This window comes from Nanorana parkeri, unplaced genomic scaffold (genome assembly GCF_000935625.1).
Source record: "Nanorana parkeri isolate BGI_ZX_2015 unplaced genomic scaffold, ASM93562v1 scaffold713, whole genome shotgun sequence".
NCBI classification, from domain to species: Eukaryota; Metazoa; Chordata; class Amphibia; order Anura; family Dicroglossidae; genus Nanorana; species Nanorana parkeri.
In genome coordinates this window covers 445,230-457,876 of record NW_017306981.1, presented here as the reverse complement: position 1 = coordinate 457,876, position 12,647 = coordinate 445,230, and the positions used below count along the sequence as shown (strand labels likewise).

At 41.9% G+C, this 12,647-nt stretch overlaps 1 protein-coding gene across 3 annotated transcripts in view; it reads right to left on the bottom strand.

Moving 5' to 3' along the window:
• The window catches only part of ATE1 (arginyltransferase 1), a 77,532-nt gene that overhangs the window by 44,667 nt on the left and 20,218 nt on the right, over positions 1 to 12,647 (bottom strand). For 2 of the 3 annotated variants that reach the window (XM_018563957.1, XM_018563955.1), the window contains exon 7: positions 1,693 to 1,821. In XM_018563957.1, the coding sequence (XP_018419459.1) occupies positions 1,693 to 1,821 (129 nt within the window). Of the gene's footprint in view, positions 1 to 1,692; positions 1,822 to 7,151; positions 7,281 to 12,647 lie in introns of all 3 variants that reach the window. The other variant, XM_018563956.1, reaches the window with a different exon arrangement.

The following is a 12,647-nucleotide window of genomic DNA, read 5'->3' as shown; positions in this document are numbered from 1 at the left end:
GGGGGGGGGTGATAATTCTGAAGCGCTTCCTGTGAATGGTCTGTCCTATACTGTAACTAGTTAAAAAATGTGTATGAATGGACTACATGTGATGTTACCATGCTTGTACGCCATTGAGAACTACCAGTGCATCTGGTGCAGTGGCAGATGAGACTTGTGGTCTCTCATTCACAGATCCTGGCTATAAAAGTAAACTTAGAGGGTTATTCACAAAAGGGTGAAGAGTTTGGAGAAGGCAGGAGAAGTGAACAATCTAGGACAACATAGCTGAACTGGAAAGTAAGCTGAATTGGAGAATTTTTACACATCACCTATTTTGGCCTAGATTGTTCCCTTCTCCAAACCCTTCACCCTTTTGTGAATAACCTTGTTAGTTTTTAATGTGCTTTGCAGTAAGTCAGCCTGTTCTTTTTAAATGGGCTGTCAGTGTACACAAACAAGCCTTTAATTCACATAGACCTTTTCTTAAAATTTTCCTGGGAACCACAACACAAAGATAGTTTATATCCGTGTTTTGTGGTGCACTAAAATGCAGGTCCGGTAGCAATGACTTTTGAAATTAATGGCATCACATACACTGTGGTATAACAAATGTTTTACTGCACCTTACCACAATGCAAAGATACAAAGCTGGTCTATAACTCACATTTACATTCAGAAAACTGTTCTGTGTAGCAGACTTGTGGGGCAAACCCTAAGGCAGCTGTGCAGTAGACTAACACTCATGCTGGAAAACCGTTACATTTGGATGCTAGCATGTACAAGGCCATAGATAAGGAAGAGAAAATAATAGTCACCATAAGTTGCTGATGTATTTTACACTGGCTACAAACATAAAAAGATGGTTTTAGCAGGAAAGCATTTCTGCTCACCTACAAAACTAAACAGTGCTTCCCGAAAAAGCTTGGGTGATCACCATAATTTTGCAAAGTTCATTGGCTTCTTCTAGCACTTCGGTAACTGCAGTGGGATGGCTGGCAACCTGTTGCAGGGAGATATCCACTGTCCATCAAGGTAGAGATACTAGCTCTGCATACAAAAGCTGCTGCGTTGCTGACCTCACTTCTACAGGCAAGCCCTTTGCCACCTGCCAAGGAATGAAACAGAGCCAATTTTTTTTTTCATTTACCAGCTACACTGTAATGCATTTACAGCCCGCACTACAATGATTAATGTTTGTTTTAACTTAGGCACTAATGTTCTCTTTGCTTAGACATAAGCTATTACATCAAGCTTGTGGAGACACTGTCACCCATTTCCTAATACATTAAAGGTTTTTCTCATCTAAAGCATTCTTTATAACTTGCACAGCAGCTGGTGTAAGGGGTGACTATATACTCAGCCCTGTGGAATTATGGCGCTTTGGTTCTTTTTAACAAGCGTATATGAATCACAACCAGGAGTGTGTAAAATTTGGTCTGGACATTTTCAGCAGGGGAAAAAACGTGACCATAAAATCCACTGGAAAGGCAATGCCACGGAGTCTTGTAAAACACACCTTACAGGGAAAAAAAAGTGACTCATCAGCTACAGTATGTTACACTGGCCGTAATGTGACGACTGCTGCGATGTGTGAGGGAAAGTTCAATCATGTCACTATAAAGTTCTGTGACAAGCCATGGAGAGACTAAAGAGGAAAATAATATAGGATAGGACACAGAACAACACGTAAGAGGAGCAGATAGGCAGTACCTCATCTGGGCCGCATTGGTATGGGAGATCCTTGTGCACGCTCTTCTGGTACTTGGCATAGAGAGCTGCCGAAGATTCGAAGGATGACACGAATTCTGGGTCCTCCATGGAGACCGGAACTAATTTGACCTTCAGGGGCAAGGGAAAGTCAAGCAGTCAAGGGATAAGCTACAGAACTAACATAATGCACGAACATAAAAAAGGATGTGCAGTAATGGGCACTGCAGGTTTGTAGTATACGGTCACCTGCTATGGAAGGGAAAAGAAAAAAAAAACCATATCAATAATCCCAATATTCATCGAAATGTCACATGTTCCAAACAAGTGCTTTGTCAGATGATCCATGCCTAACAGAAAAGAAAAAGAGGGTAAAAATTATCTGCCAGGGGTGGGTGAAGGAATGAGGGATGGTGAAGCTAGTCAGTTTAGTCTAGACGCTAGCAGGTAATTTTAAATAGCCAAGGAATGTGAAATAAATGTTTTAGGTACAATGACTGTTTGACTCCCGGAACTTACCCAGACCTACACTACACAATGAAACCCATAGTGTTTCAAGCTACTTTATAAACAGACACGTCAGAATTTTAGAACTGTAAGAAGTCCAACCCTCTCCTATGCAGTTATATGGAAGGTATGTGGCCTGTAGTATGACACGAGGAGAAAAAAATGTGAATAGGGCAACTGCTTCTTTTTAACGGTGAACATGGGAAGGATAGAACTCCCTGTAAACATACATATCAGACTAGAGGTGCACCAAAATGGAAATTTTAAAACCGAAATAAAAAAAAATGTCAGGCCGAAACCGAAAATGTTTTTTATTTTTTTAAAATATTTTTTCTAAACTTTTTAATTTTTTTATATTTATGAATTCATTTTTTATTAAATATTTTTAACTTTACTTTTAGGGGCTTTGGGGAAATAATAGGGGTCTAAACAGACCCTTGATATTTCCCTTTTAAAATAGACAGAGTCCTCAATCTCTTTTTCTGTGTCCCCTGTTATCAATGAACAGGAAAGAGTGTTCCTGTTCATTGATAACATGAGAACATTGTTTGTTTACTATAACTACAACTATGAATGAACAGGAGGTGATGTAGATCACTCCCATTCATTCATAATTGAGGATATAGTTAACATACCATGTCCTCAATTATGCACAAACACTCAGCTATCACTGATCGCTGAGTGTTTGCTCTCACTCTCCTCTCTGACACGCTGTCACAGAAGGCTGATCGAGCGGTGTAGGGAGGAAAGCCCAGCCTCCTGTGACAGCGCTGTCTCCGCCCCCACACCGCTCTGCCGGACTGTGATAGGTGGCAGAGCGGTGTTGGAGGAGATGCCGGCCGCTCACAGCGCTCTCCACCGCAGCGCTCGGCCGGCTGTCACTTTCTCTTCTCCCCGCTGGGACATAGCGCAACACCCAGCGGGGAGGAAAGAAATCAGGGGTGTGCCGATGTATCGGCAGGAAGATGGCACTTTCGGCATTATGCCATTAGTGCCATTTTCGGCCGATATGCATCCCTATATCAGACTATGCTAATTTTTTTTCTCAATAGTGATTCTGCACAGAAGTTTATAAAACAGTTGCCTGTATCTAAGGGCAAGCTCATAGGTAAAACATTTTGGGAAACACTCATGAGATAACAACAACAACTAGCATTTATGTGCAATGCATTTTTGTCAGGTTGTTGTTTCATTTCCTGCGACAGGCCCAAAAGTTTATGGTTTACCATTACCTCTTCCAAACACCGCTTTCAAAATTAAAAACAGGACAGGTAAACGACTCTTCCTTTTAACACTGCACTCTGACCAGATATGTGATTTTATAAACACTCCCCATTAGGGTCAATACACAAACTAATATCACATAAGAAGTATTTAATTACTGCTAACCTTAACAATTCTTTTTTTTTTTCAATTCTCTAAAGGCTTTGTTACACAGATCTGCTGAAGTTACTGTCTGCAATGACACCACTGTGCACTTCACAGTAAATTTGTTGTAGACTGCTCCACACTGGGAAAAAGACAATGTTACACTGTTGTACGGAGAGAAGGAAGGTGCATGACCGCAATAAAGGTAATTTAAAAGAGAACTATGGGTTAAGTGTTTTCCCCCATAGTTCTCTTTAGGGTCACAGGAGGACATATACTAGAGTCCTTCCATGACCCAAAGCTCAGTACATCGCGAGCTACAGCTCGGGGTATACCGAGACTGCCACAGCCGGGACAGATCCCGACAGTGCTGTCAAGATCCACCCAGCTGCGTGAATGACAGCTGGCTCTGCCTATCTAGAGGCAAAGCCAGCTGTATCCGCCCCCTCCCCTTCCGTTCCTCCAATCAGATCTGGAGGATCGGAAAGGGGAGGGGGGTAATCACACGTCGGCTTGAACTATGAGGTTGAGTGATTTCACCTCATTACTCACCTCATTAGTTCTCCTTTAAGTGTTCTGATCACCACCATGGGTAATGTTGGAATGGTGCAATATTAAGGACCATTCCTATTTCTTTGAAGAACACGTACAACCATGAATCTGTGACATCAATTTCCCAACAATTTTTTTAACTGGTCTCCAATTCCCACAATGACTGATTATTTCAACTGTTGCTTGAACTGGTCACATGGCACTGAGTATGGAGAGAATTGTTGTCAGAGACTAAAAATGGGAACTTCGAAAACCTTTACATGGATATTTCTTAGCTGGTAGCTTGGAACACTAAGTAAGGCACACATGTTAGATCTACTTAGTATTGCAAGTTCTTCCCTCTGATATGTATGAGCTACGCTGATTTTCCAGACAAGCCCAAGGAAAACAAGGACAAGGTATTTCTAATAGTTGCCTTTGCTACATAAATAAACTTTCCTACCAAATCATGTCACAAAACAAATTGAATAAGAATGCCATACTCTATAGATACGACACAGTTCTTCAGCTAGTTGGTTTATCAAGTTTAAAACAGACTTGTAGTCTACCTTATTTAAAGTGAGTTAATGCATCTGCTAAGCATGTAGACATACAGATACCTCAAAATCGTTCCCATCAGTTGTTCCAAACATGTTTCTTCTTTCCCCAAAATGCACAGCCTAAGTTAAGTAAATGGTACTATTGCAGAAATGTGGGTTTTCTTCAAGAAGACAGCAGCTAATCCCTTATCTGCATACCTAACTATTTCCCCTGGCCGCTGACTTGTATGCAGGCCAGTTCCCCGTCACAGGAAGGGCAGAGGTGTCCATGACATGGCAGGCTGTGATTGAATGCCTGGCTTCACCTTCTCTGTGCTATGTGAGAGACAAGATGGCGGCACTCCATGGAGACATAACTGGGTCTATAGGATAGACTAAAACAGAGTTTTTCTTCACCGATCGTGCACCAGTAAAATGGTTATGAGCTATACAGAACATATTTGCAAGAAGTTGGAGTCTGGTGGCCAAATCATTCACTGGCTTCTGAAGTCTTGCAGTTAGAGCTTAATGCCACAGTTCAGGTTCTATCCCTGCCCACCTGTCAGGGACCCAGGGGGGCCGTTCCTCACCAGGCTCGCCGGCATCGGGCACGGGCTCCTCCTCCTGGCAGGGTATCTGGCGCTGGGATTGCTGGTGCGCATGCGCGTGACGAGTGCGCGGTACGCAAGCTGTGTGTGCCCGGTAGCCCGCGCGTAGTGCGCCTGCGCCACCCCACGTTCCAGGTGCTACTCAGGCTGGGGGAGGATTCCAGCATTCACCAACTGCCCTCGGTCTTGTGATTGGTCCTGGGTTCCCTGTGTATATAAAGCTGGTCAGAGCCTTGACTCATTGCTGAGTTATTCTACCTCATGGTGAACACCCAGCCCCCTCTTGTGAACCTATCTGTTGATCTGACTTCCCGGCTACCGACCCTTTTGCCTGACCCTTCCCCTACGAATCTTGCTGCCTGCCACGACCTGGACTCGATTACTCTATTGGATTACCCTTTTGATACTGCGATCTTGGACTTGTTTTCGTCCCTGCCAAGGGGTTCCACTCCCGGCCCAGTTATCCGGCCTGACACCACCTTACACGTTTTGGCTGCTCTTATTCTCCTGTTGTTTTCCTAATAATATAAAATAAATTAAACAATCTAAAATGAAAAGCTAGCAGTTAAGTAAACCTGGAAGCCCAAGTGCTGCCATGCAGTCCACCATGGAGCAGAGATATAAGAAATAGCTAGTCATCATCTAAAATTGCAAGAAACTTTTAAAAAGTGAAGTGACACTAATATAATCCATTAAAACTTAATTCTGGCCATACACCAGACACTTTTCTAGGATCTTAACCAGATTTTAGTGGCAAAAATAAGTGAACAGATGATGGAGAACCTAACACCAACAATTTATGTATTTACATTGCATTAATGTTGGTAGGTTGCCTTAACCTATTCAATTATTTGTTCATCCAAAGAAACCAGAAAGAATGTATCAATTGGGAAGATTTATAAGGTGAAAAGTAGGAATGAAAGTCGGACTGTTGCCCAGAGCAACCAAATTCAAGCTGTTTGCATTCTAGTGAATGTCAGACAATGAAAGCAAACTCTTGGTTTGGAGCTGAAGACAACAAAAAGGTTGAATCTGTAAAACTGGAACAGAAAAAGAATAAGAATGCTGACCATAGCAACCATATTTTACCTTCCAATTTTCTAACTTATGCATTAAACAAATACCTAAATGGCTGGTTATGGAAAACAGTCCTTTGTTTTCTCGGAGTTTCACTAATTAGTCCCAGACACTTCATGTGAGCTTTAATAAACTAGCTGCAACTTTGTCGAATTAAAACTTACCTAAATGGAAACCCCACCTCTTCCAACGCAAGGCAATATAACTAAACTCAATCAAAAGTGCACCAGAACTACAGAAAAACAAAGCATCCGTTATGCACTTTCATTAACCTAAAGTACCATCCTAGACACACAAAAGCCCAGCATCAGCATATTGTCAATAAAAAAGCCAGTGGAATCAAGCACACATTCTCTTGTTGCAGGTAAGCAGCTATTAATACGGCTGGGTCCATGCCCAGTGTAAAGAAACATAGAATGGCAAGGTCTACTTGAGCTGAACACCAAGATCCTGTTTAGATTTCTTGGCCTTTCAGTCCGAACATTGCTGATTCCTGCTGACATAGAGCTCAGTACAAGATCCAGCAAAAGCAAGTATGCATAAGGTTGAGATACATGATACAGTGACCTGAGTGGCTACAGGCAAATCACATGATGTACCCAAGTCTCTGGAGCCAGTTGAGACATATTGGCTTCTCTAGCAATAAAGGTTTTGTGAACTGATTGAAGTTCTGGCAGTGCTGTATAAATGTACAAGAGCAAAAGCTCTATTTGTTAAAGCTTTGCTTTATTTAACTCAAACATTATAATAGTAGGTTGCTAAAAGCCCAAGTATAAGTTTTATGGTCGCATCTTTCTGCAAAATTCAGAAAATCCTTCTTTTGCTGTCTGACCTGGCTTATGCTGGGCTTGTCGGGTGGGTCCTTGTGAATGATCATCTGATAGCGTTTATACAGCTGGTAAGATTCCTGAAACGTAGCTTTGAACTGAGGACTAGGAGGAGAAGACCTCACAAGTCTTACCTTCATAAGGATTGGGGGGAAAAAAGAAAAAACATTGCGATTACAGCACCAATACAAATCATCAAAGAAGTGGACAACTAATTCATAATCTAAATAGATCAATCCTTAATCTTACTTTAAATCAGGAAAAAACAACCTAAGCAAAGTCAATTGAAGTCAATTCATTTAAAGAGCTTGTTGTAATACAGAACTCAGTTATGGAAATATTATTTAATGGTATACTAAAAGACACCCTGAAATAGTGTGCACCTGCGCCTCCACTATACCATACAAACTGACAGTCTGCATTACGCAGTGCAAAAATGCTTAAGTCCTACTCCATGATAGGGGCTTTTATTTCTCTAAGGTCAGACCTGTCAGCTTGACATTGCATGTAGGAGGAGCAGGCATGCAGGTCCTAATTTATGGAATTCTTGACCATGTACTTTCATCAGGCATGGGTATCCTAAATAACACTATGTACTTCACTTATAAAAGTTCACCAGGTGGATGCTGTTTGTACGGCACTAGCGCCCCTGGATGGCACTGACGAGTAACGAAATTTCCTATACTCGTCAGCCCCAGTATAGTAAATTTCTGTATGAACAGCATCCAACTTTTACAAATGAAGCCTTATGTGTTTTTGGGGGCAAGTGATTGCTTTTCCTACATTGTACTGAAGATGTTATGTGGTCAGTTTACAGATAGTTTTTTTAGGGGTGATAGAAAAGCTTAAAAAAACGTGGCTACAATTTCACAAATATGGGTGTCCAGTGCCCATCCGAATCACAACACATTTGTGTTTAACAAGGAGAGAGGAAATATCCAGCACAGCCTGCAAAATCCCAAGGGATAGCACACTACCGTGTACACAACCACTTGAGAATGGAGGCAGACAGAAATAAATAGGACACATGCTATTTAGTGGTCTCGACCTCTGATCTAAAGACCATGTGTAAACAGTAAGTGTTCTGTTCAACAGGGTGTCACGCACCTTACTGGCAGCTGGGTAAGACCTAAAATACTGTATTTGTAATCCAGACAGTGCATGGGTGAGCTGTCAGGTGGGCTTAAGGCACCAAATTAGAAGGCTCTTCCTGTCCGGATTTGTTCAGCTCTGCCTGAAATCTCATTTTAACTTTGATTTATTGATAAATAAGAACTATTAGTTAAAACTCGTAGAAAAGATGAGCCTTTTGAAAAGCCTGTAAAGTTGGTCATCTACTGACCTCATTAGAAATAAAGATAGAAAACCTTCTTTGTTTTGTACTTGCAAATGTAATAAAAATGATTCAAAATAAAATGAAGGTCAGATATCAGTCTATGGCAGCAATATTTTAAGTGATATGACTGACTGGCTCTTTGGCTATGTAGACCCGGAAAGGTATTCTTGGGAATTAATTGCTGAATCGCAGCAGCTAAAATATGGCCAATAAAAGATTATGTGCATTGATATAATCTAGCTATTTCATGCGCCCTGGACACATACTTTTAGCCTTGAGAAATATACCTGGCATACGCTTGCAAAACAATCATATTGCCATTTTTAGTATTAACAAACAAGACCGTTTTGAGGTGCTATAATCTGCATGATATCATCGTCTATTCATTATTTCCCGGAGCCAAGAAGAGCCACTGCTGCAGAAAAGAAAAGTAAGGAATACCGAATTCCTTTTATTAAAAAATATTAGCTATCCGCTGTGTGCAGAATATTAATAAGCTGCAGCAAAGTGCTTTATAAAAAGGCCATGCACAGTTACATAGGGGGATTTGCGGCCAGTAATATAACTGCAGAGCGGGGCACAGAGTAATGTCATAACTAGTCAGCATGCATTTAGGAATGACTACCACAGCTAAAAAGTTTAGCAGATTCACATCCAAAGTGATGTAATAGTACAAGGGTTATTATTACACTTCAGAACCAGAGAGAGAGTATATGTGCAGTGCAGGAAACATACAGGGTTATTCACAGAAGGGTGAAGAGTTTGGAGAAGGCAGGAGAAGTGAACAATCTAGGACAACATAGCTGAGCTGGAAAGTGAGCTGGATTGGAGAATTTTATCAAATCGGCTAAGTTGTCCTAGATTGTTCACTTCTCCTGCCTTCTCCAAACTCTTCACCCTTTTGTGAATAACCTTGATAGATTTAAAGAGACCCTGTTGCCAGACCATTCATTTTAACAAAAATCTTTGTAATATTAAATGTGCATTTTACATATTCTATGCACGTTATAGACCTGTAAAACCATCCTTTGCATAGACATCCAATAGCCTTAAAGCGGACCTTTACCCATATCTTTAAAATAACAACAAACACACCTTTAGAAATGTTTAGTAATGACAATCTACAAACACATACTTCTAGATAATTGCCGACTTTGTATTCTTTGCATTCCTTATTTCTCTTTTCTTCCCCAGTCTTCTGACAGTGGCCATGTTTACTAAGGGCAGATTACTAGATCTCCTTTTACTTCCTGGATTTCTGGCACACTAGGACATGTGACCATGCACATCATCTCAGGGGAGGTAATGCCTTTCCCTGAGATCTCCTGAGATTACAGATGAGATTTATCAGCAATGCTCTGCTGATGACAAGGCAATCCCAGTGTGCATTGCTTTGGCAAACTTAAGTAATTTGCACTTTCAAAGCAGGAAGTGAATGCTCTGCAAGTATTTCAAAATCACAGGATTTTACACCTGACATGTCAATGTAATTATTAATCATCATACATAGAAGGATGCATTGCTAGAATTTGATATTTGAGTATAAAGGTCCGCTTTAAGAGTCCTGATTCTTGGATGTGAAATCACCAGTCCCACTAGACTAACAGTGGCCACTCAATTGACATTCTATAATATTCAACTTTGCAGCAATATAAAGAGTTATAAAGTGAGGTGAAGGAAGGGGCGGAGGAACTGGGCCAGCACAGAGTGTCATTAGAAACTCCCAGAAAAAGGAGAGGATTATAACGTGTAAGGAAGGAGGGGCCTGTTCCTGAGAATTTACTTTTTTTGGAGTAGTCACATTTTTTTTAGTAGGTTCAGAGGTATATTGCAAGTGAATAAAAAGACAATTTATGGGAAGGAAAAAAAGTCTGCCAGTAAGAATTTAAAATACTTGGACTTTTGTTCAATTTTTAAAGCTGGTAACAGGGTCTCTTGATGCACTGTACAATTGCCAACAGCAACCAGACTTGTTAGATGCACTGTAGGATGAATCTGTTTCGGTTGCTATACCTTACCCTCTTCCTTACTAAACAAGTTTAGTAGTTCTCCCCATACAATAATATAAAACACTGTACATTTTAAAACAGTGGAGATATTATCTTACAACAAAGATAATCATAAAACAGAGTAGCGTCACTCTAGCGGGGAAAACAACTATCAAAAAGTATCAACTAATTCAGAAAATAACAGAAATGCAGAATATAACTAATGCAGAAGAATCTATTGACCCTGTTACATGCTCTCGGGTGATCCTATATTGCCCCCTGGTGGTAAACACAGTAAATACATTACAAAGCATTAGTGGAATCATTTTAAGGAACGTTGCACTGGGGGAAAACGGCACCTCTCTTTCCTGAGCTCCCCTCTTAAAAATGCTGGTGTTCTGGCTGTCTTACTAAATCACTGTCTTTAATGTTTTCTGAACCACTTGCCTGAAAAAAGTAGTTCAAGCATTCTGGCCTTACTCAAACTTTGCTTGCTTCAGGTCAGTATATCTCAGATACCATTGAAGACATCGACAGCCTGGTAATAGCATTTACAGTTGGAGATCATCAATAGCACCCTCCTTTTCTGAGTACATGGTTCCTTTAAACTTACTAGCAGCATTTACAGGAATTATAAAACATTAAACTGCACAGGATATACACTGAGTGGCCAGATTATTATGACCACCCCATCAGTACTGCGTTGGGCCACGAGATGACTCCACCAGATGACTTTGTTGGGCCGCCTCGTGACTCCCCGAGATGTTGAAAGGTGATGCGAGGAATCTGACACTGCACTGTTGCCCTTCTGTTGTCTTGTACCAGTCTTGCCACTCTCCGTTCTGCCCTAACATTGACTAGTCGCTGACGGCCACAATTCGCACGTTCAGACCCAGATTTTCGGCTGACAGTCCAGTCTTTAAACACTTTAACAACAGCTGCTCTTGAACATTTAACAAGTTCTGCTGTGTTGCTGATATTCGCTCCATGGCTCCGAGTGCCAACAATCATCCCACGTTCAAAGGCTGTTCAATCGCGTTGTTTACCCGTATCTTCAGAAAAAAATCACTTCTACTGTCGTGATAAACAACCTGCTTCCCTATTTATAATGGTCTGGCCCTCTAGCAACTTCAGCGCGAAACTATAGCTAGTTTGCCTAGAAACGTCAGGTGGTCATAATAATCTGGCCACTCAGTGTGTACGCATGGTCAATCAACAAAGACATTTTCAAAGCTGTGGGACATAAAGTGTTATGGACGCTAGTTTGTGTCCTCCCGTTACCCTAAGGAGAACTATGGGGAAAAACACTGACCCCATAGTTCTCCTTTAATGTGCCAATTTAGGGCAGAGTGACAGTGCACCTAATAGCCCAGCCCCTCCACGATATACTCACGAATCCTAGCTCCCTCACTGCTTTTCAACTTGTTGGATCCCTCTCCCATTGCTCTAAGGGACAATTCACACCAATCTGCTCTAAATGTGCTGCCAACGCACCAGAGCACACAGAAAAATTTACCTATGCCTTTCTTTCATGATGCAATGCACAACAACACATGGTAGTTAGCATTACCATGTGTTGTATGCACTAATTAGCAGGTGTGTTGTGAAGGTGCATTGGGGTGCTACTTAAAATGAATAGCATAACAATGCACAAACATGTATAAGGTGCATTACTGCAATGCAATGCCCTAACGGAGTAGGGCTCCAGGTATGGGGAAGCAGGTGGCCTCCCCCATGTGACAGCGCTCAGGCCTGTGCAGCCTATTGCCAGGTCCCAAAAACTGTTGTGTGTGTGGTTGGGTGTGGGTCAGTGAGGGTGGGTGGGTGTGTGTGTGTGTGGGTGAGTGAGTGTGGGTGAGTGAGTGTGGGTGAGTGAGTGTGGGTGAGTGAGTGTGGGTGAGTGAGTGTGGGTGAGTGAGTGAGTGAGTGTGGGTGAGTGAGTGAGTGTGGGTGAGTGAGTGAGTGTGGGTGAGTGAGTGAGTGTGGGTGAGTGAGTGTGTGAGTGTGGGTGAGTGAGTGAGTGTGGGTGAGTGAGTGAGTGTGGGTGAGTGAGTGAGTGTGGGTGAGTGAGTGAGTGTGAGTGAGTGTGGGTGAGTGAGTGAGGGTGAGTGAGTGAGTGAGTGTGGGTGAGTGTGGGTGAGTGTGGGTGAGTGAGTGTGGGTGAGTGAGTGTGGGTG